General features: G+C 59.0%; 1 protein-coding gene across 3 annotated transcripts; it reads right to left on the reverse strand.

Annotated features, from left to right (window-relative positions):
• Positions 1–476: 476 nt before the first annotated feature.
• On the reverse strand, positions 477–17,480 carry PROM2 (prominin 2). Of its 3 annotated transcripts, XM_008253886.5 has the most exons (24): positions 17,110–17,478; positions 16,547–16,596; positions 15,986–16,188; positions 15,771–15,891; positions 15,505–15,568; positions 15,251–15,340; positions 14,731–14,933; positions 14,350–14,424; positions 13,645–13,708; positions 13,271–13,430; positions 12,853–13,005; positions 11,597–11,720; positions 11,022–11,113; positions 10,809–10,893; positions 6,553–6,699; positions 5,994–6,065; positions 4,530–4,622; positions 4,364–4,417; positions 4,002–4,082; positions 3,802–3,870; positions 3,010–3,099; positions 2,735–2,841; positions 2,376–2,449; positions 477–2,180 (listed from the first exon to the last, which is right to left on the reverse strand). In XM_008253886.5, exons 1-23 carry the CDS (start codon positions 17,351–17,353, stop codon positions 2,386–2,388), a joined length of 2,505 nt encoding a protein of 834 aa, XP_008252108.3. In that variant the 5' UTR covers positions 17,354–17,478; the 3' UTR covers positions 477–2,180; positions 2,376–2,385. The 3 variants fall into 3 exon arrangements, with proteins under 3 accessions (XP_008252108.3, XP_017195503.3, XP_017195500.3); XM_017340014.4 differs by lacking the exon at positions 12,853–13,005 and having other exon boundaries at positions 17,110–17,480; XM_017340011.4 differs by lacking the exon at positions 2,376–2,449 and having other exon boundaries at positions 17,110–17,479.
• Between the last annotated feature and the right edge of the window lie 7,405 nt (positions 17,481–24,885).

Consider the following 24,885-nt stretch of genomic DNA (forward strand, 5'->3'; position numbering starts at 1 on the left):
TCTGCTGAGTCCAGAAAGTCCAGCAGGGACCCTGAGAAGAATTTTCACAACTCCTGGGACCAATCCCCAGGCCCACCCAGAAGAGGGAATGCCTGGAAAATCTTTCTTACTTTGGGTTGGGACCTCGGAAGTTGTCATCCAGGAATACGAATCAGATGCAAGCAGGTCAGCCGTCCAAGGGGGCTCCTGCCTTGCAGGTGGACTGAAGGGGTCCTGCTCTGCTGGTTCCCAACCTGTCAGGGTCCCAGCCTCTTGCAGGGGTTACCTTCACACTGGGCCTCAAATTACTCCCCGCAGGTTTTCAGGTACAACCTGTGGTACTCAGTCAAAAACTGTTGCATGAAGAAACAAGACAAAAACTCACAAAAACCAAGAGAGACAACAGACACTAGAAACAGACAGTGTAGGAGCAAAACTGAACTTTAAAATAACTCTGCTTAATATGCTCAAATATACATAAAAGACAAGACAGGCAATTTGGCAGGCAACTGGGAATGATACTTTAATTATTTCTATTTCACTTGCTTTCATCTCATCAATTGCATTTTAAAAAAAATACAGGGTGCTAATTCCCCTGTCCAGGTCAACAGATGAATAACATGGGGTGAAAAACAAAACAACAAAACAAAACAAAACAAAAACAAACAACTCAGGGAAAAGCCAAAAAGATGTAACTGCTAAGTTCAAGGTTGCTTGTTTGAGAATGAGCCTGCAATAGTGACAATACTGTGTAGGCACCGTCCTAATTTCTAGTAGAAATTTGTTGCTGATTTACCAAATGCAATTAAACATGATCTTTGAGGGCTTTCTGCCTGTGACAGGGTCCCATCTGCCTCTCCCCGCGGGCCTGCCCAGTTCCCAGTTGTACCCCTGGCGCAGAGCTGTCGTGACACAAAACAGCAGCTCCCAGCCAGGGAGCATTCTGCACCAGGGCCCTGCCGAGGGCTTTCTACACATTGTCACATGGAATTTCCACCACCCTAGGAAGAGGCTGGGACTACTTGCCCCATATACCTACTGGGAACCTATGAAACGCGTTCATGGTACCCCAGCAAATAAGCATCCGCCCAGGCTGCAAACCCAGGTGTGCTGCTCCTCAGGGTGTGCTCCCAGGGAGGCCCCACTCCCCAGGGGCTGGCTGCTGCAATGATCCCTGGACGCCTGCAGCCAGGAGGCCTCAGGGTTCTCCTCTCCATGAATGCTTGCTAAGCACCTACTGTGTACAGGGCCCCAGTGTGGGAGGCCTATTCTAAGGACCCAGACCCAAGGCTTAGGGAGGCGCAAACTTTCAACACACCTGAGGTCCCTCCACTTCCTCTTCTCTCCCCTTCCTCTTCCTCATTTCTGGAACTTGGGGTCCAACAGGCAGGGACAACACAGGAATAGGAGGGGGTAAGCCCGGGCCACGTGCACAGAAAGGAAGGGGAAGTGCAAAATCCTGGGATGTCTGGGTGGGGCCGTGGAAAAGGCTAGCTCCTGGGAGCCAAGGGGGAGCCACCTACCCACTATGGCCCAGGTGCCAGATCCCTGTCTGTTAGCTCAGGGTGCAGGAGGGGAGGCTCAGCCATCAGACAGGCACCCCCACCACCACCACTGGGGGCAACAAATCCAGGCCCTGGGGTAGTGGAAGGCTTGGGGGCCATCGGAGCCCACTACCAGTCCATGGTGCCCCTGCCTGCTTGGGGGCTTCACCTGATTAGTGTGGTTGGGCAGGAGGCGTCTCTGGGAAGCAGGGTGGGGGAGGGGCGAGGAGGAAATGACTTCCCTGGCCAGCAAAGGGCTGGGGAGGCTGGCGGAGAAGGTGCAAGGAGCCTGGAGTGAAAGGGTGGGGGGCAGATGGGGATGTCCTAGGTGGCCTTGGACATGGCCTCTATCCCTCCCAAGGGGCCGGGGAAGAGGTTCCATTAGGTGGAGGACAGTCCCTGGTGCTGACACAGTGCAGCACGGAGGATGCGGGGTAGACCCTGGGAAGAACCAGCCGGCTCTGTGGCTCAACAGAAGTTAGGCGTGACTGTGACGATGATGAAGGCGGTCATGCGCAGAAAGGAATGGGAAGGAACAGGCAAGAGGGAGCCAGGCAGGCTGCAGGTCAGGCCCGGCTCTGGGCCACGAGCTACCACAGTCCTCTGGTCCAGGCGGGTCAGCGGCGGAGCCCGGGCAGCCCTGGGAATCACCTTGCCCTGTCGTGGGTTGGGAAGGAAACAGGTGAGGTGGGGGGCAGGGCTCAAGCCTGTCAGTCCCCTGCTGGGAGGGCCACCCCTGGAACCCAGACGCCACCGATCTCTGAACCTTCCTGCCCTCCTGGGCCCTGGCAATCCCAGATCCCAGCGCCTCCCTCCCCAGGACGGAGGAATCCAGGGGATGGGGAAACTCACCCAGGGGGTCCTACAGCTTCAGGGAGGTGACCCGGGGGATGTGGAAGAGCTGCGTCTCCTCGGAGCTGCTGGAGCTGTGGCAGCCCCGAGGGAGAGTGAGAGCCCCAGCACAGCCCTGTGGGTCCCACCCCAGGGGACAGGAAGAGTCCCAAGAAGTGATGCTGTCACGGGGACTGTATTGCAGTGAGAAGGATGAGGGGCAGACACATGGAAGAACTTCCTGGGCCTGCAGCTGCTCAGATTGTGTGGCTCTTCAGGGCCAGGCCACCACACCCCAGGCTAGAAAGGGTATAGCAGGGGCCGCAGAAAGACTTCTTCCCTGGTCCCTGGTGCCCCCGCAGGGTCCTGGCAGCCCTCACCTGAGGCGTTTCCGGATAGGACGGAAGTATTTGGAGGTCTTGACAGCGAAGATGATGCTGGGGATGAGGAAGAAGGTGCACCAGCCCAGGCAGAACCAGAAGGCATTCTGGAACAGGTGCGCAAGGTCAGCTTACCTGGCGGGGCCACTTGGCATCCCAGCCTCCCCCACTGCCTCAGCGAGGGGCAGGAGCAGCAGTCGGCAGAGCTGAGGGCAAGGGCTGCCCCTCCCGTGGGGACTCGATGTCCCCAAGCCCTGCTGGGCTGGGGCACTCACCCAGGGGTCAGCCATCATGTCGCACAGGATCACATGGCTGTTGTCCAGGGCTGCAGAGAGGGGCTGGCAGGTGGCGATGTGCTGCGTCACCTGCGCTAACAACACAGGGCAGGTGCATGGGGACACCCCGACCCATGCAGTCAGAGAGGGAGGCTTCCAGGGACTGGAGAGTCCCCAGGACACAGCTGAGGGGCCACCACGCCCTTGTTCACAGACGCACAGGTGCAGCTGCAGAGATGGGGACACTGGGCAGGCTCCCCACTCAGCTCTTGCCCTTGGCATCCACTCACCAGCCTGTGGGAAGGCCCTACTGTGTGCCTGGCTCTGGGCTCAAGGCCAGGATCTCACGGGAGAGGGGACATATGTGTTGTCACAGGCTCACCCAAGCACACACAGACATGCTCATGGAGGAGCCAGGCTCCCTGCCGGCCTCGTGTGGGTGTGCAGACAGAGGCTGTGGGTAGCAAGATCCACAGGAGGAGGTGGGCCTGGGGGGCGGCTGTGGACAAGCTGGGCACAGAGGCTGGCCCAAGGAAGGGCATGGGGACATGGTGCGGATGGCATGTTCTATAAACGGCCACTTCGGCTCCCACTCAGGCCTCAGAGCAGAACAGAGAGGGGGCAGGCAGAGCCCGGTCGCCTGGCAGGGTGCAGACGCCAGGTTTGGGAGGCTGGGTTCAAACCTGAGGACCCATACCTTCCCCAGGGGGCGCCAGGGAGCAGTGGGAGGAGAGCAGAGCAAGGCGAGCTGCTGCGGTACCAGTTTCTGCAAGCACGTGGGCCCCCACTCACCTCCTCTTTCACCCAGGCCAGGTACTGGGAGAAGTAGCCCATCTCCCGGGCCAGGAAGCATTCACTCACCTACAGGGAAGACAGGCCTCTGGGTGGGCGGGGGTCCCAGCAGCCCCCTCCCCTCGCCTGACACTGTTAGGACAGGACAGGAGGAGCCCGTGTGCGCTGGGTCCTGGGGCAGCCCTCTCTCCCCCACTCACATTCTTCAGGATGTGGTCGACCCGAGTAGGGAGCTCTGCTTTGAGGCGAGTGACATTGGCGAGGACTTCTGTAGTCTGCAGCTGGAGGTCGGGAGAGCCTGCACTCAGGGCCCTGCCTGTTCCCTCCCCCATTCCCTCCCTCAGTCATCTATTCATCCAATATACAGCACACCACGTCGCCAAGCCCTGAGGACACAGAGAGCCCAAGTGGCGGTCCTCAAGGGCCTGCCCACCCACTCACTCCCATCTTCTCCCATCCCCACCCTCAACTCCGGTGGGGCAAGCACAGCAGGTGTGCTCCCCAGCCGGCTGGAGTCCAGCTTCCTCCCTCTGCTGCCCTCCTGCCCCACCCCCACGGCTACCTGAAGCTCCAGGGCAGAGGATTCCAGGACCCTCATACTTTGGTTGAGCTTGGCCTGCAGAGAAGAGACGAGGGATGGATGGGGAGAAAGGGAGTGGTCCCAGCGTCTCTCTCCTCTCTCCTGCCTCCTCCTCACCTCCTTCTCCCCCAGGCCCAGGCTCCCTTACCATGAGGTTCTGCTGGGTGATGACCCTCTCCTGGTAGAGGTTCCTGAGCCCTTGGGCCTCCTCCTGCAGCTGCTGCCCCAGCACAGGATTGCCCTGGGGGGAGACACAGGTGAGCACCGCCCCCGTTGAGGGGCAGGACTGGTTTGGCCAAGGGATTCTTGACCTAGCCCTTGAACTGGACATGCTGAGGCTGGCGGGGAAGTTCTGGGCTCAGAGGCAGCAAACCAAGGCCTCCTTAAGCTCCAGGACCTGACCTTGATCAAGGTCAAGTTCTCAGTCTGCCCCTTGCTTGCTAGGTGCCCTGAGGATCGCTCTCTGCTCTTTCCACCACTCGGGGGTGCCGTGAGGTCCGCGAGATGTCTTGAAGAGAGGTCTGGAGACTCTGAATGTTTAGGAACAAGCAACGCTGCTCTTCCCAGGCGAGCAAATGTCAGGGAGTCTGATGCATTGTGGGTCCTCACTGCACCTGGCTCAGAAGATCTCATGGCAGGCGGGGGGTGGGGGGTGGGGGGTGGCGCATGGCCACTTGCCCAGCTGTGTGACGTCAGGCTGCGACAGCGGTCACGGCCACGCGAGCATCACAGGACACGGTTCTCGCCACAAACACAAGGTGATGGATTTCCACAGGCCACGGCAGTACCCTCCCCAGCTCTGGCCGAATGAAGTTGTGCCGGCCACAGAGCGCTACACTGAGTTACATTTCGAGTCTGGGTGGTTGGCTCTCCCTTTGGTCCATGCTGTGGGCGTGCATTAACGTTTCTCTGGGCTTCCCCAGCCAGAGCACAGCAGCTCCGCCAGGGGTGGGGTTCCTCTCTGCCCCTGCAGAGGGCCCCAAGGACTGAGCGGCGATGTGGTCGCAAACTCGGTGCCGGGCTTTGGCTTTGGCCAAAGCTACCTGGAGGAAGTGCCGTTCCTCCTGCAGGCTCTGTGACCAGGCCCTGCCCCTTCTCAGCAGCTCCAGTAAAATCCCCAGGGCACCCCACTGAGCAGAGCTGTAGGGCTCAAGAGTGCTGGGCTGCGGCTGGCCCCCTCTGCTCAGACTAAACCGCCTCTTTCCCTCACCCTCCAGCCTCGTCCTGGTTCTTTAGATTTGGAGCTGAGGACGGGGACCCAGCTTTCGGTGACAAGGCCAGTGACTTCCTCAGCTATGAGATGGGCAGTCCACTCTGCAGATGAAGAAGCCAAGGCCCAGAGATGCCAAATGACTCACCTGAGGCCACACAGCCAATCAGAGGCAGAGCTTATGTCACAAGTGGATCTGCAAAACCCTCAAGCCCAGCTGGCCCTGGAGCCAAAGGAGGCTTCCTGTCTCTGAGTCCAGGAGGGATTTAGGAGCCTCAGACCTCCCTGGAGAGCATCCTCAACCCCCTGTCTCTACCCTCACCCCCTCCCAGTCCAAGCACTCTCCACCGCCCCAGTCCCACCTCCCAGGCCTCCCTGGCCTGGTCTCTGCCCCCTTCTCACTTGGGCCTGGGCCAGTCCCTCCAGCTGCTGGGCCAGCTGCTCCACATCGGCCTTCACCACGGGCTTCTGGATCTAGGGGCAGATGGCAGAGGATGGCTCTAGGTTCCCCCAGTGCCCACCCACCCCACGGCCCCAGCCTCTGAATTCCTAGTCTTGCTAAGCACTCTCTGCACCTGCTAAGTCTATTTGAACGCATCCATCACTCACCTGTGAAATCTTTCAGACATTTTCCAACAGGATAGAAAAAAGCACAACAGGAAAATGAGATGCCCTTCGTTATACTCAAGGAAGAGGCTACCTCCCCGCAGTGTTCCCGCAGCAGTGGGTTCAGGACCATGAACAGCGACCCACTGGTTTGGGGGTGGAGCAGTCACACTGCAAGGCCTGGGTGGTGGCACAGGCATAAGCCAGGGGCACAGGCTCCTGGGACACTCCCTCCAGAGGCCCCAGAAGCTGTGAAAGAAGTCAGAGGATGGGGACCCGGTCTCTCCCCAGCTCCTCTGTGGGGCCTCTGTTTGTCATGACCCTGCGGAGGGCACCTAGGGTACCCACTGCACACCTGCACGAGCAAGTCACGGTAGGTGATGTTCTCGATGCCACTGCTCCTCAGGGCCTCCAGGTCGCGGTGGGCAGCTGGGGTCAGCAGATCCAGGTTCTGCACATCCATTTTGAGACTCTGCACCTCCCACTGCAGCTTGTGGGTGAACTGGGAGGGGGGAAGGGGAGGGCACATGAGCAGGTGCTAGGCTGGCACTCCAGACAGCTCCCCCTGCCCTGGGCACACCCAGCTTGCTCCTCCTGCCCATGCTGGAGACACAGCCTACTGCCAGACGTCCCCTGGCCACCTGCTAGCAATCAGCTATTCTGCCCGCTTCACCATATCACCTGTGTTAAGGTCTCCACAGCACCTGTTGCTCTGAAACCACCTTTACAGCCATTAACTCCCTGACAGTGGGGCCTTGTCTGCCTATTCTGTCCCAAACCCTCAGTGTCTACAGCAGAGACCCCGCGTGGTAGACGAAGACAAATCTGTGGGCTGTGTGAACGGACGGATGGACACAACTGTGTTTCCAGGAAAGACCCCTGGCATTTTCCAATGATCCCTGGAGGAGACTGAGGGGTCCTGAAATCCAGCCCCAGTGTTAACAGGTGACAAACCGAGGTCAGAGGGGGGCGTTTACCAGCCAGTGGTCACACAGCAAGTTAGAGGATGCAACCTAATCCTGCTCACTCCTCCCTGCCCCTAGGCTGCCTTCCCTAGCGGGAGGAAAAGGCCTAACCCGCTCAGGGCAGCATTTCAGGCATCGCTGACAACAGGGATGGGAGAGGTACTCTGTGAAGCCCATCTTGTCCCAGTCACCTGCCACAATCACATGACTACTATCGCCTTTAAGGACAAATATTCTTTTTTTATTTTTAAATATTGTGTTTGGAAGTCAGAGAGAGAGAGAGAGAATCTCCAATCCGCTGGTTCACTGCCCAAATGGCTGCATCAGCTGGGGCTGGAGCATGCTGAGGCCAGGAGCTAGGAGCTTCATCCAGGTCTCCCACATGGGTGCCCCAGGGAGTTGGGGCATTTTCTGCTGTTTCCCAGGTACATTAGCAGGGAGCTGGAACAGAAGCAGAGGGGCTGGCGCTGCGGTACAGCGGGGTTAAAGACCCTGGCATCTGCAGTGCCTGCAACCCATATTACTGTCAGTTCGAGTCCTGGCTGCTCCACTTCAGGCCAGCTCTCTGTAATGGCCTGGAAAAACATTGGAAGATGGACCAAATGCTTGGGCCCCTGCACCCACATGGGAGACCCAGAAGAAGCTCCTGGCTCCTGGCTTCCGATCAGCTCAGTTCTGTCCATTGTGACCATTTGGGGGGAATGAACTAGAGTATGGAAGATCTCTATTTTTCTTTTTTATTTATTTATTTATTTTTAAATTTTTTTGACAGGCAAAGTGGACAGTGAGAGAGACAGACAGAGAGAAAGGTCTTCCTTTTTCCGTTGGTTCACCCCTCAATGGCCGCTGTGGCCAGCGTGCTGTGGCCAGCGCGCTGCGCTGATCCGAAGCCAGGAGCCAGGTGCTTCTCCTGGTCTCCCACATTCTCCACTGCACTCCCGGGTCACAGCAGAGAGCTGGCCTGGAAGAGGGGCAACCGGGACAGAATCCGACGCCCCGACTGGGACTAGAACCCAGTGTGCCAGTACCGCAGGTGGAGGATTAGCCTATTGAGCTGTGGCGGCACCGGCCAAGATCTCTATTTTTCTTTCTCTACCTCTCTCTGTAACTCTTTTGAATAAATAAAATAAATATTTTTAAAAAGATTTATTAAAAAAAGTGGAGCAACTGGGACTTGAACTGGCACCCATACGGGATCTAGCATTGCAGGCAGTAGCTTAACCTACTATGCCACAATGTCAGCCTGACATATAATTTTTTTTCCAATTAAAAAAAATGTTTGGGGCCAGTGCTGTGGCACAGCAGGTTAAAGCCCTGGCCTGAAGTGCTGGCATCCCATATGGGTGCCGGTTCTAGTCCCGGCTGCTCCTCTTCCGATCCAGCTCTCTGCTATGGCCTGGGAAAGCAGTGGAAGATGCCCAAGTCCTTGGGTCCCTGAAGCAGCATGGTAGACCCAGAAAAAGCTCCTGGCTCTTGGCTCCTGGCTTTGGATCAGCTCAGCTCCATCCATTGCTGCCATTTGGGGAGTGAACCAGCGGATGGGAGACCTCTCCTTCTGTTTCCCTCTCTGTGTGTCTGTAACTCTACCTCTCAAATAAATAATCTTTTTTATTTTTATTATTTTTTTTTTGACAGGCAGAGTGGATAGTGAGAGAGAGAGAGAGACAGAGAGAAAGGTCTTCCTTTGCCGTTAGTTCACCCTCCAATGGCCGCCGCAGCTGGCGCGTTGCGGCCGGCGCACCACGCTGATCCGAAGCCAGGAGCCAGGTGCTTCTCCTGGTCTCCCATGGGGTGCAGGACCCAAGCACTTGGGCCATCCTCCACTGCACTCCCGGGCCACAGCAGAGAGCTGGCCTGGAAGAGGGGCAACCAGAACAGAATCCAGCACCCCGACCAGGACTAGAACCCGGTGTGCCGGCGCCGCTAGGCGGAGGATTAGCCTGTTGAGCCGCAGCGCCGGCCTCAAATAAATAATCTTTGAAAAGAAAGATAGAAAGGAAGGGAGGGAGGGAGAAAGGAAGGAAGGGAGGGAGGGAGGGGGGAGGGAAGGAGGAAAAAAGCAAACCCCAGCCCCAGCAGCTGCTGGTGCCCCAAGCCCTTCCCCTGTCAGCAGCCAGCTCCTCTGGTTCTCAAGCATGCACATCACAGTCTTAATAAACCTTTGCTGCCTTTAAAAAACAACACAAAGGTCAGATCTGATACGTTGCCAGCCAGTTTCCAAAGACTGTCCAGCCCACAGAATCCTCAAATCCTGTCTGTCCAGATTGCTCTGTGAGCTGGACCCTTCCCCTCCCAGGGCCAGGGCTGAGACCCTCCCACCTGGGAGCTATGACATCCAGCCAGCGGGGGGCCTGGGGGGGGCCCTCTGCCCAGGGCCCACGCTACAGCCCTCCCCTGCCAGCCTTCATCCACCGGGCAGTGTCTGCCCTGGCGCCGGTATATTGCCCTGACTGTGGACCTGCCGTCTGGCTATAGATGTTGATGGAGTGAGCTAATGGGATAAGCAGGCGGCCCCAGGTTATAGTTTAAGGCATGGGGTTGAACTCGACCACATGGCTGTGCTCCCAGTAGATGATGGATCCAAGAGGAGTTGGGTTTCTTGGGACCACTCAGAATCAGGAGTTAGGGGCCAATGCTCTGGCGGGGTGGGAGGTGAAGCTCACACCTTCGATGCTGACAACCCATATCAGAACAATGGTTGGAGTTCAGGCGCTCCACTTCTCATTCAGCTCCCTGTTAATGCACCTGGGAAGGCAACAGAGGACCCAAGTTCTTGGGCCCCTGCCACCCACGTGGGAGACCCAGATGGAGCTCTGGCTCCTGGCTTTGGCCTGACTGGCCCCAGCTGTTGCAGCCATTTGGGGAATGAACCAACAGATGGAAGATCTCTCTCTGCCTCTCTCGCTCTGTACCTCTGCCTTTCAATTAAATAAATTAATTAAAAAAAAGAAAAAGACTCAGGAGTTATGATGCTCTGTGAAGAGGGGATGCAGGCGGGGTGGGGGGAGGCTGTAGATGTCCTGGAAGTGCTCAGGAACGGCTCCCCCCCCGGGGGGGGGGCCTGCAGGTCAAGCCCCGCCCCTCAGGTATGCAGTAAATGGGGGGAGGGGTGCCTTACAGATCCTGGACACCTCTAGCAGAACCATGCTCTCGCGAAGTAACCTGTCCTCTGCTTTGTTCTAGAACTGTCTCTTGCCAGTGGGGACAGGGGCCTCCCCTTCTACCCACCGTGTCCCAGGAAAGCCCAGGGATGGCAGGAAGAGGCTTGCGAGTCAGGAAGTCAGGCTGGGGACAGGGTCCCTGCCGCCGCCACCTGCTGACCCTGAGCCCTCCAGGCTTCATCCCTGACACTCTCCTCACAGCCCCGCAATGGAGCGTCCCAACCAGTGTGTGTCCTTGGTCGGGACACACGCACGCCCTCGCCCTCCTGCTGCAGCCTCAGCTGCGTTCGCTTGTCCAGGAGCACAGCGCTCGGAGCTGGCCGCGGCCTCCAGGTTCTCACACGCCTTGAACCTTCCCCAGGCTCTAGCCCTGACTGTGCACCTGCAGCCTCCGCCCCGAGAGCATCAACAGTTGCTCCTACGGGGACCAAAGGAGGGGGGAGTCTGCAGGAGGGGGCCCAGAACCTTCCAGAACTTTCTCTTACCTGGCTGATGTCCAGGTGCTGCTCCAGGTTGAAGGAGTCATTGAGCTGCAGAACCTTCCAGAGTGCAGCCCCTTCTTTGCACTGCCTGGGAGGGGACAACGGGCATCAAGAGTGAGTGACATGCATGGCACCCTGATGGGACACCCCCTCTGTCCCTTCCCCCAGACCCCTCCTGGCACGCACGCCCCTCTGCAGCCCAGGCTATGCACTCACTGATAGGCCAGGAGGACGCTGATGTTCTTCTGCAGGCCAAGGAGATGGGACAAGTTCATGGACGGGGGCAGGTTCCCCGGCGTGTCTACAAACTGGCCACGGGCAGGGAGAGCTGCAGCACAGCGAGGGCTGGGGGCAAGGCCACCCCAGCCCCCCAGCACCTGGCGCTGGTGCAGCAGAGACCGGGCGGGGACACCCCAGGACTCCAGCTCAGGCATGGCCTCTTGCTCTGGTTACCCCGGGGGCCCTAAATTCTTCCGGGGACTCCGCCCATGAGCTTCCAGAGCAGCTCAGCTCACCCACTAGACAGCACAGTGGACACGGGGCTAAGGAGAAGAGAAGGGCTCAGGTCTGGGTGCACCCCCCAGGGGTCCCCATCCAGGGTCTCGGGCAGCTTTCCGGGACTCACAGGTCCCCTCATTCCCTGGCTCCCACCCCATCCACTGGTGGTTTCCGCCTTTTTCCCTGGCCCTCTCTCCCCCTCCCTGCTGGCCCCCCATCACTGGCCCCTCTGGCTCCCCCTTCCTCCGAGCCCTGGTTCTGCCTCACCTCCCCCAACCTGCACGCCGGCCCACCTCAAACAACTCTCCGCTCTCCCAGCTCCGGCACACCAGAGTCTCCACGTTGCCGCCCACCAGGAAGGTGGCAAAGACCAGGAGGATGAGGGGCGCAGCAAAGAGGAAGCTGAAGCCCACGCCACTGGGAAAGGTGAGAGGCGTGTCACGTGTCACGTGAGAGGGGACACCAGCTCCTCCCCCACACCCTCCTGGGCCAGCAGGACCAGCGAGATGGCCCCAGGGCCTTCCTGAACAGTAGGTTGGAGTCAGAGCTCTGGCCCAGCCCCCTCACATCCTCAGCCCGTGCCACCCTATCACTGAGGGCTGCTGGCTCTGACAGCTGGGGAGCGGTGAGGGTGAAGCGGTTGGGCAGCTGCTTTGTTGCTTTGTTGTTCTTTATTGGAGAGGCAGAGACACACAGAGGGACAGATAGACAGACAGACAGAGTTCCCATATGCTGCTCTGCTCCCCCAGATGCATACAATGGCTGGGGCTCACACCTGCGTGGGCAGCAGGGACCCAAGCCCTGGAGCCATGGCCGGCTACCTTGCAGGGTACGCATTAGGAGGAAGCCGGAATCGGGAGTGGAGGGGACTTGAACCCAGGCACTCTGATACAGGATGCCTGGCATCTTAACCACTAGTCAAATGCCCACCCCCGGGACATTCATTTGAAGACTAGTCAGGACTGCCAGCCTCTGGGGGCAGGGCCCAGGGAAGTGACCTGCTCAGAGCCCAGCCCTCCAAGCGGTCCCCGGCCTGAGTAGTCATGATCCGCCAGCAGGGGCAGCACCCTAGCAAGTCTGAGTAATAAAGACCCTTAGATCAGGTGCCACGGATTTGTGCGGCTTCTTGTTGAATGTGCAGCCTGCACAACTGTATATGGCAGCCCTGGCCCTAAAGTTGTTGTTGGTAAACAAACCCTATTTCAGGTGTTGCCGCCTTTTGGTGGTGGTAGCTGCCTGGGAGGTGGGTTAAGAAGGATTCTGAGGCTTTTGCCTGGGGTCAGTGAGAAAGTGCCCACTGGGTACCAGGGTTGTCACCAGCACAGGTAGGTAAGTGCTTCTTATTTGGCCATTCCTGTGCTAGCCCACCCCCCTCATCCAGTGAGGCTGCTGAGGCCCAGATGGCTTAGCAAGCTGCCCAGGGTCACCCAGGGAGCAGGTGCCAGGCCTGATCCCAGGACGTGGCTCCTGCAGCCCCGCCAGGAGCCGTCCACAGGAGCGAGGGGAATCCAGCTGGCCCGTACCTCCCACTGCCCCAGTCCTGTCTTACGCCATGAGGAAGCGGGCTCCGGCCTCGCCCCTGGCTTCCAAGTGGCTGGGGTCCTCCCGGGCAGACAGCCCCCAGATGCCCAGGTTGAGGCCCAGCAGGTTACAGATCACCACAAGCAGGATGGTGGAGCACAGCACGCAGCCCAGGAGCCACCTGCCAGACAGGGGGTGGGGTCACGGAGACGGGAGGCGGCTGGGCCAGTGGGGGGCCCCTAGCCCCAAGGCTGGGGCTTTAGAAGTGTAGGTGTGCACCCTTCCTGAGGGTCCCGGGGTCACACAGCCGGGCGTAGAGATGGAGACCCGAGGAGTCAGCAATCCCAGCTTCTAAGAAGGCCAAGGCTTGGTACAGCCAGGGGCTGAAGGGGCCTGAAAATAAGGCTCAGAGGAGGCGGGCGCCCAGCACACCCTCGCCCAAGCACCTGTACGTCTCGTATCTCTGCACCTCCTGCAGGTATGGACGGCTGCTCCGTTCCAGCTCCTCGAGGGCCTGGCTCCAGCGGGAGGCTGCCTTTAAGCCTGGGAACCCTTCGGCCAGGGTCCTCAGCCCTTTGGACTCCTGGGCCACCACCTCCTTCAGTTCTGCCCAAAGCAGTGGGGGGGAAGGGGGCTTGAGGAATGGGGAGGGCACCCAGGGGCTGGGCAGGAGAAACATCTGATACCCCGCTGGGATTCTACTCTCTAGGGGCCCAGCCAAGGAGGACAACCTTCCCCCCCTCCCCCTCCCCGCCCCACTGCCTGATTGGAGCTCTTTGGTGGGGGTGCAGTGGGGATGGCGCCCCGGGTAGGGCCTCACCTCTGATCGTGCTGGCCATCTGCATGGCAGCCAGGAGCGGGAGGGCATTGAAGGTATTGTTGTCCTGCAGGAACCAAGAGGGTTCGTGCGCCCACCCTCCATCCCAGCACCCCAAAGTCATCAGGCCCAGTAGGAAGCTTCCCTTGTTCTCTTGGCTACTGCCTCCTCCCATCCCCACCTAGGCCCAGTCTGACCTGACTCCCCTGATTGCTCCGCGCAGACCCCCTTAATCCTCCCCAGCCCCTATCCTACATCACCGCCCTCAACTCCGCCTTGCCCTCACGCCCTCGCGTCTCCCACACTTCCCGCACACGACCACCAGCCCCATCTCCAGCAGGCAGATCCTTCCCCCACCCCCCTCCGGCCTCTGGAGCCTCCTGCTCCAGCTACCCAGCACAGCTGACTCACCCTTATTCCCACTCAAGGCCCTGGGTCACAGGCGCTGACTCACACGGCACCCTCCCCATGGCCCACCCCCAACCCCCAGCCTGCAGGACGCTGGCTCCCTTGCCACCACCAGCCTCCCCTCCCTTGAGGGTCTCAGCTCTTCCTCCTGAGCTCCAGGCCCACCTGCCCTGGTAAGCAAGGGCACCTCCAGCCCAGGATGTGGTTAGGTGAGGCCCCACTGGGCTCCCACCCCAAAAAGGGAACCGTGAGATCCTTCACTTGTTGGGGAGGAGGTGGGCAGCCTGGGTGGGCGCTCACCTCCTCGATCATGCTGGAGAAATTGGCCTCCGGGACGCCCTGCAGCTGTCTTACGACAGCATCCACGGAATGCACCTGCCAAGGGGGAGGGGATGACGTCATCACCTAGAATAGCCTGAGAAGGCTCCTGGGGGAGGGTGGGGAGGAGGGGGCAGATGTCCTCTTGTGTGCAATGGGGACCACCGTGGCCGTGACTGCTCCGGGCAACAGGAGAACAGGGAGTTAATGTGTGTGAAGCTCAGGAGCCACAGCCAGGTTGGCTGCCGTGGAGAACGAATGGGGAGAGCAACACCAGGATCATGCAGGTGCCCAGGGATTCCTGGGCCAGCGGACAGGGCGGCCCTTCTTAGCGCCCTCGAGGCCTCTGTCCTGGGCCCGCACCTGAGTGAAGTCAGCGCTGAGCTCCAGGGCTCGGGCCCAGCTCAGGGCCCCGGAGCAGTCGCCCTGGCACCCGGGCTGCTGCAGCAGGGTGAGCAGACGTTCCCGGCGCTCGCGGACAGCCGGCTCCAGGTGCTCCTGCCGCACCTGCAGCTCCGCCACGGTGGCGTTCAGGGCTCGGAGGTGGTCCACGAAGACCTGCAGGGCTGAGAGAGAGGGCCACACCTGGCCTGAGCAATGGCCACAGCTCCCGGCATCCTCAGAGCCTGTGCGGGAAACAGAGCTATCCCTTCCCCCAGCCAAAGGGACCTGTAGTCCTAACCTCCACCGCTTCAACGGAAACTGCCCCAGGGCATCTTGAGCCAGGAAGTGGGCAGGGTTGGGGATCTTGGGATATTGCATGCCATGGAAAAGTCCTGGGTGGGGCTGAAGCGGCCCAAGAAATCCAGGGCTGGGTGAGGCTGGGCTGGCCCTGGAGGACACCTGCTGGGCCCCTCCCCCACAGAGCGCTGGTCCGTCTCACCTTGGCCCAGGCTGTGCAGTGAGGCCAGGGCCAAGTACACCGTGCTGCTGAGCCGGCTATGGATCACGTTCCCGATGACCAATCCGACACCTGGAGAGCACAGGGTGTCTGCAGCTGGGCGCCCTGTAGCCCAGGGGCCCTTCCTGCCCATCCACCCTGCCCCCCTGCCGCAGAGGGAAGGGCCTCCCAGGCCTGGGGGCGGGGTGCGCGGTGGCCCTGTGTCGACCAGGCTGCCAGGCAGCTGTGACCCTCACCATCCAGATCCTTCAGGACTCGCTCCTGAGGCAGAGAGAACTGCTGTGCCACGGCCTGCAGCTCCTAGGACACACGGCGTGAGTCACTCTCCAGGCCACCAGCAGCCCCTGGGAACCCCAGGTCGCCTTGAGCGCAGGGATGCACCACATCGACTCTCCAGCAGGGGGCAGCAGGGTGCACAGAGGAAAGGGCTTCCTTTCCGATTTGCCGGCTCTGGGCCGTGGAGGACCCACTCTGCCCCATCCTGCCTGGGCCTGGTGCTCACCTGGGGCACATTGGAGACCAGGCCCCGAAGGCTGCGCAGCGTCTCCGGCACGGCCTCCACACTGGGGCCTGTGTGCTCATGCGTGCGCTGGTTGGTGACAAAGGCACAGACCAGTCCGACCCTGGGAGGAAGGGGAGGAGGAACATGGGGGCTTGCTGGGTGCCGGGGGAAGGGGCCACTGCCCAGCCTCCCGCCTGGCCTGGGCAGCCCCTCACAGCAGCACGAGGGTGGTCAGCAGCAGGAAGGCCATGAGGGTGCCGCGCTCACAGGCCAGGGCTTTGTGCTCAGTCTTCACTCGGCCCCCGCAGCGCCGGCGGCAGCGGAACCACCCGAAGCACAGCCCGGTGGTGGGGACGGCCAGGAGGTAGAGGCCGGCGATCACAGCACACACCACGTAGCCTGCCTGGTACCGCACCACCTGCACGAGGGCAGCAAGGCGTCAGGGCCCGCCTGGACCCGCAGCCCCCAGCCCTGGCTCCTGCCTGACTGCAGAGGGAGGCCACCACGCCCGCGGTGCACGGTGTCCTCACCAACACCCATCATCTCCCCAGGGAGGAAGCTGAAGTGCAGGGGGCTTCAAGCTCACTACAAATCCTGCTGCCGCTACTGGGCAGAGCTGTGATTTGAACCCAGAACTGGTGGAAGAGGGAGGGCAATGCTGGAGACCCCTCACCCAGCAGCCCCCCCCCCCACGCAGAGCTGAGCTGGTGAGCTTTTCTCCTGCTCCCCCTCCCCCGCACCCCTTCCCCCGCCCACTGCCTCCCCTGGGTTCTCACCTCGTCCACTTTCACCGATGATGGGTCATTCAGCAGGGTCTTTACCAACTCTAGTGGAAAGAGCCAAGCTGAGGGTTTGGGGACAGCCATTGGTGCGCCCCTGTATCCAACCCCTCCTCACCGCCAGGCCAAGGGGAGCCCCGGGGCTCCTTCCACCACGACACCTCAGGAGAAGGCGGGACCCTTCCCTGGACCCCACAGCCTGGGAAAAGGCGGGGTGGGGGGGACGGGGCACAGGCTGGGAGGGTGCTGCAGCCCCTCTGGCTGTCCTGGTCTGCGCCAGGCTAATATAAGGTGCTTCTAACGCAACCTCCTGCCCTTGATGGTCGGAGAAGGAGGCTCAGGAGGAGAGGGGGTTTGTCCATGGACGGTCACATGGAAGGTTCCAGAATCCTCTCCAGATGCTGCCCTTCCCCACCCGAGAAGGAAGAGGGTGGTGGGGGAATGCTGGGGTCCCTGCCCTCCGAGCGCCTGCTGACGGGGTGGGCACACCCCGCGGTCGACAGGGGATAGAGGAAGGCTGCCCAGGAACCCCGCCCTGGTCGGGGGACGCACGCGCTCACCTGAAGGGAATGGGTTGAGCTGCACCGCGGAGAGGAAGCGGCGCACGGTGCCGTAGAGGTGATCCAGGGTCCCCGGCGCCCGCACGCGAGGGGCCAGCCAGCGGGTCCTGGCCACTGGGGTGAATGTCAGGCGCTCCGCTTGGCCGAGGAACTCGCAGTCGGCGGCCGCCGTCCCCGACAGGCTCAGGACTAGTCCCAGCCCCAGGCCCAGCAGGGGCGCCGTGAGGCCCGGCGCGCGCGGCATGGGGTCGGTCGGGTGGGCAGCTGGGCAGGCTCAGGCGGCGGCAGAGGGTGCAGGCGAGCACGGGGCAGGACGTGCATCCATCCCCAGCCTGCCTCTCTCTGTCCCCTCGGCTCTTTTCTCAAAACCGGTCCAACAGGTTTGGGCTCCCCATCTACCCCGTCGCCTGCCGCCCGCCCAGAGCGCAGGAAGGGCAGGGGCGGAGGCCTGGGCTGGGGGGGGCAGGGCCATAGGGGACCGCTCTTGGCTGTCCATGGGGGAGCCTTGCTCGCTCTCCCACCCCCAGCACCTCCCAGGCAAGTTCCCAGCTGGTCCAGGAGGCATAACCGTGGCTGTGGTTTATCCAGAGCTGTCCAAGTTCAAATATTCTATTCCATGCCCAGCCCCTGCAGAATCAGTTGGTGGGCTGCAAGGGGTCCTAACACCAGGTACACAGACCCAGGAACCAGGCTAAGTCTCCCCACTTCCTCTGGGGCCTACCATGTCCCCAGGGGTCATACCTGGTGCCCACTGCCAGGCCAGTGGAGAGCAGCGGACCCTGATGGGCACAGCTTTGGGAGGTGACCCCAACAGAGGCGTGCCCTTTGATCCAGCCATGCCTCCCTCCTGCTGAAAGAACTAATCAAGAATACGCCCAGAGATGTGCCTACACAGGCCCCTGGTTTGTAAACGTCTATATGCCCAGTGCCCAGAAAGTCACCTGGATCTAAGCAGGTGGAAGAGAGAGAGTGCTGGATGGGTGATGCTGGGAGGCAAAATCAGTCCCCAAGGCTAGCCCCAGGGAGATGGTGAAAGGAGCAGCTCACAGGACACACTGGGCAGTCACCAACGATCCTCATGATGCATTGCTCAGCACTGGTAGGGTAGAAGATTCCAGAGTGGGCCACAGAGGCAGGTGCAATGCAGACGCCATCTGTGGGCGTCCGCTCATGGAAAATGCATATTATGAAAAATCATGCATGGATTTAAAAAAATGTTTCACACCAAAATAAATTTAGCTTTTAATTCCATTTTCCCATTTCACTTTTGAAGTATGCACATGCGTCCTAAGTTTTGTGCACTAAGCATGCGTTCTGGTGTTCACAGTAGTAAGAGAAGCTTGTGTTTCCGTGTCTGCCTCCCTACCGCCCCCTGGCCAGGTCTGTGGTTCCTGGGGCCCCTAAGCTGAGCCCAGGGCAGTAGGCCAGTATGGGGCTGTGGGCTTTGGGCTGCTCATGATAATAGACTTCAGGGTTGAGGGTTTGGCACAGCAGTTACTGCTTGGTAAGCATCCCATTTGGGATGCCGGCACCCTGTATTGGAGTGCCTGGAATCCTGTCCTGGCTCCACTCTGATTCCAGCTTCCTGCTAATGTGCACCCTGGGAAGCTGTGGGTAATGCCCTAAATATGTGGGCTCCTGCCACGCACATGGGAGACCTGGACTGAGTTCTGGGTTCCTGGCTTTGGCCAGGCCCAGCCCTAGCTATTACAGGCATTTGGGAAATGGACCAGTGGGTGGAAGATTCTCTCTCTCTCTCCTCTCTCCTCTCTCTCCCCCTGCCTTTCAAATGAAAATGAAAGCAAATCAATTAATTAAAAATAAAAGAGATTTGAGTCCAGGCTGATTTTCAGAGCAGCTCCTCCCTTCCCATTGATGCCTCCCCACTTTCCTCTGAGCCCAAGGACGCATTTGCACAGTCCAGTGACTAAGGAGGAACGGGCTCTCCTCAACCGGTGATTCAGAGATGAGGATCAGGGCTGCCCTGAGGGACAGGAGCGTCCCGGATCGCAGTCCGGGGGGGGAGCGGGCTTTGGCCCCAGGGAGGAGCCCGGGCCAGCCAGTCCCCGCCCCCCAGCCCAGCTGCAGTACTTGGAGCGAGGCCCCTGCCTACTGTGCCTGTGAATGCGGGCGACCCCCCTCCCCCCTCACAGCCTTCCGGCCTGTCTCACCTGAGCAGGCATCTGTGTCAGGCTTCTGACCCCACGGGCCGTCCCTCCGTGGTCTGCCTGATCCTCCTCCTCTCTTCCTCCTCTCAGTGGGGGTTGTTAGAAAGAATTACTCCCAGGCTTAAACATCCACCTGCAGCGCCAGTATCCCATATGGGCGCTGGTTCGAGTCCCAGCTGCTCTTCTTCCGACCCAGCTCTCTGAGGATGGCCTGGGAAAGCAGTAGAAGATGGCCCAAGTCCTTGGCCCCCTGCACCCGCGTGGGAGACCTGGAGGAAGCTCCTGGCTCCTGGCTTCGGATCGGCACAGCTCCGGCCATTGCGATCATTTGGGGAGTGAACCAGCAGATGGAAGACATCTTTCTGCCTCTTCCTCTCTCTGTCTGTGACTCTGTCTCCAAGTAAATAAATAAATCTTGAAAAGAGAGAAAGAAAAAAGAAAGAAATTCCTCCCCTAGTGACCACTTTCGAACTGGCCAGGTCGTGGAAACCGCCCTTTCCCACCTGTTATCACCCCCTGAGGGGCGATCAAGAAGCTGACTTCTGGCACTTTTGTGTTTGCTGACTTGGTGCGCTCACCACTCACGGGGTGGGAGAATGTAGGTCCCAGCTCCCCAGGGAGGACCAACAGCCCTTGGGGACTTGGGAAATAAGCAGGTATTCCACTACCCACACCCTCTCTCTCCTCTCAATTATTGTAATTAAGCCAGTCCGTGGCAGCTGCTATTGTTTTCATAAACATTTACAATAAAAACACTGTCCTTTGAAGGTAAAATTTTCCCCAAGAATAAACAAAATGCTTCGAGCTTCTTCCTCAGCCAGGAGGGGTGGGAGAGTTGCTGAGGATAGCAAATCTACCCATTTGACAGGTGGAAAAGTTGAGGCCCAGAAGAAGAAACATGCCTTAGTCAGTGGCCACGCCCAGGTCTCCTTCCACAGTGGGCTCCAGATGGAACAATCTACCATCAGACTGGCGGGTCACTAGCAGCCCCACCCAGCAGAGCAGATGGAAACCAAGCGGCGGCCCTGGCACTATAGCTGGACTATAGCAAGGGAGCCTGCCACTTGGGTCCATGGAAGAATCTGGAGAGGGAGAGTTGATTGCAGAGGGGCAGGAACACTTAGGGGGCCCAGGGGGCCTCAGGAGGGCTCTGAGCCCAGAATAAGAAACTGATCAGGGGCGCACTGCTCTAGCAGGGGAGGCTCCTCCCACCATGGCTGCCCTGCCCTCCCAGGCGGCACACCACCAGGCCACACTCTAAACTCTGGCAGGAAGAGATGGGGCTCCCACCAAAGGCAGCGTCTCTCAGTCCACCACGGACAGTCACCCGCCATGGCACCTTCACGTCGGACAAGCATGGCAGCTGCGCCCGGGCTTGCGGCAGGCGGTGCGTGTGCCAGAGCAGGCCTGGGAACAGGAAGTGGCGTCCAAAGGTGCTCGTCACAGTCATGGAAGCAGAACCCTTTTGTGGGACTATTTTGGAGGGTTTCCACCACCTGGCTGGGCTTCTCTCGTCCCGCCTTCCTGCCTCCGGCCACCTCGGCCACCTCGTGAGTGCTTCTCCCTGGTTTCACACACTCCAATGGCCTCAGGCACCAGCCTGAGGACGGCAGTGTGGGTCCCCTGGTCTCTCTCCCCAGCCCCTGGGCCGCTGGAGCTCTCCTCCATTCACCTGCTGCTTCCGGGACTGCTCGCGCTCATTGCCACAGGCACCGCCATCCCTTCTTGACCTCTGCCCTCTACTTTCACCCACTTTCTGCCCACGCGTTCAGGCCAGCCTCAACAGTTATCTCCTCGAGGCCCCCGGGCTGCAGGAGGGGGACCTCTCAGGGGCCCCTGACTGTGGAAATCTGCTCCTGTTCGCCAGTCTGTGCCCCCACACAGACATCACCATCCACCTCTCCCAGCCCTGAGCACAGAGCCCAGCATACAGCGTGTTCTCCATGGTTGCTTTCTCTGACCTTGGGGAAGCAGATTCCAATCTATACCGGAACGGCCGAACGTCATAGCCTAGACCAGGCTGCCTTAAAAGAGCCCAGAACATGCACGTTAGCCTGTGTTTGGGCAAAATCATCCAACACAGAGCCTATTCTGTGAGGAAGTGTTGACTATCATGGGATTTACCGAGTACTGTCCTGGAAAGGGAACGCAGGCTGGTTGGCTGGATGGCTACGCTTTCTCACCATCGTCACGTTGAAAACTCACCTGGTTGAGCTGTTTGTGAGTCAGGATCAGGATGGAGAGGGCAGGGGTACAGGCAGGGGGAGCTCAGTGCAGATCGATCGTCCAGGAGGCCTTGCTGTAGGGGACCTGGAGCTGACCAGAAGGCCGGTCCTTGCAAGCCACACCCCCTGGGGAGGCTCTGCACCCACTACATGAACAGGTTTGTCCTCTTGGATCGGAGTCACCGTGGCCTCTAGACTTGCTGGTCTCCGTGTCAGGTGGGATGACAGCATCTTTCCCCCGAGGCAGATCTCAGAGCTACCTGGGCTGCAAGTGCCTCTGCTTCCCCAGTAATCAGAGCCCCCCTCTGCCCCCTCGCTCCAAGGTCAAGGGCTTGTGTAAAGATCAGGGCCGAGTGACAGCTGACTCTGACGTGGGCTCCCTCCACTCCCTGTGGCACAACAGCCATGGCCCCTCCGGAGAAGACAGAGACGGAGTCTGGGGTGCAGAACCTCAAGGCACGGAGGGCTGCGTGTTGTCCAGCCACATCACAGGAGCCTGCGAGCACCTGACTCAGGGAGGCAATGGACATGCAGGGGGAGGGGCTGCCGGTCCCCTGGCCCATCCCCTGCTGCTGTGACAGAACACCCAAACACTGGAGAATCTCTCAAGAACACAGGTTTCTCTGGCTCACAGTTCTAGAGGGTCCCGGGCAGCTAGGCTGGCTCTGGCCAGGGCCTCGTGGCAGATGGTGTCACAGTGGCAGGAGAGTGTGTGGAGATCACGCGGAGACAGGAAGTCAGAGCCCCAGGAGGGCTCAGTCTTGCTCTTTTATAATCACTTGCTCTCTAGAGAACCAACTCATTCTGCGAGAGCAGCGAGAATTCCTCTGGGGACAGTGCCCCCAAAGACCTAACCGTCTCCCCCCAGGCCCCACATCTTGAAGTCCCAGCAGCTCTGTGCATCCCCACCCTTGGGGCCAGGCATTCAGCACAGCCAAGCTACATCCAACCCACAGCACGCCCCTGCCCCTGTCTCTTCCACTTACCATCAGTGCAAGGAAAGATTGCTAATGTCTCCTCTTGGGAGCTTCCAGGAGGCCATGATCCCCTTTTGGGGGCTATGACAGCTCCGTCTCTGACTCTCAGGAGCTCAGTCCAAGCCCCTGAGTCTCCTCCTGGGCCTGTCCACACCAATGGTCTTAAAGGGGCAGAACTTATATTGTAGCAGGAAAGTGTGGCCCCGCTCTGTGTCCCTGGAGACAGCTCTGGGAGGACATAAGACGGAGGAGCCAAGGCTCAAAGGCGCAAGGCCCTGGTAGCAGAGTGAGGAGTGGAAAGAATCCCGGCTGACTGGAAAGAGGGGTTCCAATCCAAGCAGGGAGTGGAGGCGGGACAAGAGCAGCGGCCAGTGCACCGGTTGCCAGCTGCTTGTGGAAACCAAAAGACCTAAGGGATTAGCTGACCACAGGTCAGACACCTAAGGTGCTTTGCTGGGCTACATGCTGCGAGCGGTCAAAGGCCATGGGCTTGTCATTGTCCAGCACGCTCAGCCCTGCCCTATCACTGTGGCTCCCTCCAGGGACAGAGGCTGTAGGACAGGGCTGAGCTCCAGGCAGGGCTGGGAAGGCTTCCTGTGCTGAGCACAGGAGCCATCTTAAGGGCCAGAAGCGGGGACAGGAAGGACAAGGAAAAGATGGCATTGGCTTCCGCTTTTCCACACAGGAAGGTGTCAAGAGACCTGACCCCACCAGTTCCTAAAAAAAAAAACAAAAACAAACAAACAAAAAAAAACAAAAAACAAAAAACAAAAAACAAAAAAACAGGGCTTTCAACAACAGCTAACTTAGATAGTCCTGCACCTATTTGGACAGGTCCTCACTGAGGACTTAAAGGGCCTATCTCTTGAGGGGGGTGCACAATAATCTAAAATGTCGATGTAAATAATTTGTGGGGCTGGCGCTGTGGCTCACTTGGTTAATCCTCCGCCTGCGGCACCAGCATCCGATATGGGTGCCAGGTTCTAGTCCTGGTTGCTCCTCTTCCAGTCCAGCTCCCTGCTGTGGCCCAGGAAGGTGGTGGAGGATGCCCTAGGTGCTTGGGCCCTGCACCCGCGTGGGAAACCAGGAGGGGGCACCTGGCTCCTGGTTTCAGATTGGTGCAGTGCGCCAGCCGCGGCTGCATTTGGGGGGTGAACCAATGGAAGGAAGATCTTTCTCTTTGTCTCTTTCTCTCACTGTCTAACTCAACCTGTCAAATAAATTTTTAAAAAATCTTTAAAAAATGTAAATAATTTGTTAGCCTGTTTCTTTCCCAGCCTGAGACTCTAGTCTTGTATACTAGCTTAACTTCCTAGCAAAACTAGCTACTAGATATCCAGAGGGAAAAAAAGCATTGCTAGTCCATTAAAGTGTTAATTATTTAACCCTTATCCTCACCCCTGGGGAGAGAAAACCAGCCCTAGAGAGGATATGGGCCATGCAGCAAACTTCTACTTCTGCAAACGTCAGGCAGTCCCAGCTTTTCTCTATCAGGTTACAGGTTCCTAAACACAGGGAAATAGCACAGTTCTGTTCTTTTTTTTTTAAATTAATTAATTAATTAATTTATTTATTTTTTGACAGAGTGGATAGTGAGAGAGAGAGACAAACAGAAAGGTCTTCCTTTGCTGTTGGTTCACCCTCCAATGGCTGCCACGGCTGGCGCGCTGATCCGAAGGCAGGAGCCAGGTACTTATCCTGGTCTCCCATGGGGTGCAGGACCCAAGCACTTGGGCCATCCTCCACTGCACTCCCTGGCCACAGCAGAGAGCTGGCCTGGAAGAGGGGCAACCGGGACAGAATCCGGTGCCCCAACCGGGACTAGAACCCGGTGTGCCGGCGCCGCTAGGTGGAGGATTAGCCTATTGAACCACGGCGCCGGCCAGCACAGTTCTTAAACCAGGCTCTCAACAGGCAGCCTCCTTTGGGAGAAAGAGCAAACCACAGCCTTTGCTCAGCTAAAGGATGCTATGACTAAAGCCCCTGTGCTAGGACTGCCAAACCCAGAGAGACCCTCCCAGCTGCACATCACTGGGAGGCAGGGAATCGCCTTAGGAGTGCTAACTCAGGATCTGGGACCTGTTAAACGACCTGTGGGCTACTTTTCTCAAACCTTAGACATGGTTGCACAAGGATGGCCTCTCTGCCTAAGGATGATAGTGGCAGCTGCCTTGCTGACAGAGGAGGCATCTAGAATTACAGTGGGGCAAGACATCACCCTTTATACCCCACATCAAATAAATTCTCTATTAGAGCAAGAGGGCTCTCACTGGCTCGCAGATAGTAGAATACTAAAATATCAGGTCCTCCTTCTAGAAAACCCTCAGGTAAAAATAAGGCATTGCTCCATTTTAAATCCAGCTACATTAATGCCAGTTCCAGGGGAAAGTGGTCCCCTCCACTCCT

Source organism: Oryctolagus cuniculus, chromosome 2 (genome assembly GCF_051225735.1).
Source record: "Oryctolagus cuniculus isolate XC-2025 breed Fujian yellow rabbit chromosome 2, ASM5122573v1, whole genome shotgun sequence".
In the NCBI taxonomy this organism is placed as follows: domain Eukaryota; kingdom Metazoa; phylum Chordata; class Mammalia; order Lagomorpha; family Leporidae; genus Oryctolagus; species Oryctolagus cuniculus.

Excerpts from the sequence above, each read along its gene's own strand:
- PROM2 (XM_008253886.5), bottom strand. The coding sequence starts at position 17,353 with ATGCCGCGCGCGCCGGGCCTCACGGCGCCCCTGCTGGGCCTGGGGCTG. Across the intron at positions 15,569-15,770 it reads TGGTCTCCAATGTGCCCCAG|GAGCTGCAGGCCGTGGCACA; the intron begins GTGAGCACCAGG and ends CGTGTGTCCTAG. Across the intron at positions 15,341-15,504 it reads AGTCCTGAAGGATCTGGATG|GTGTCGGATTGGTCATCGGG; the intron begins GTGAGGGTCACA and ends TGTGCTCTCCAG.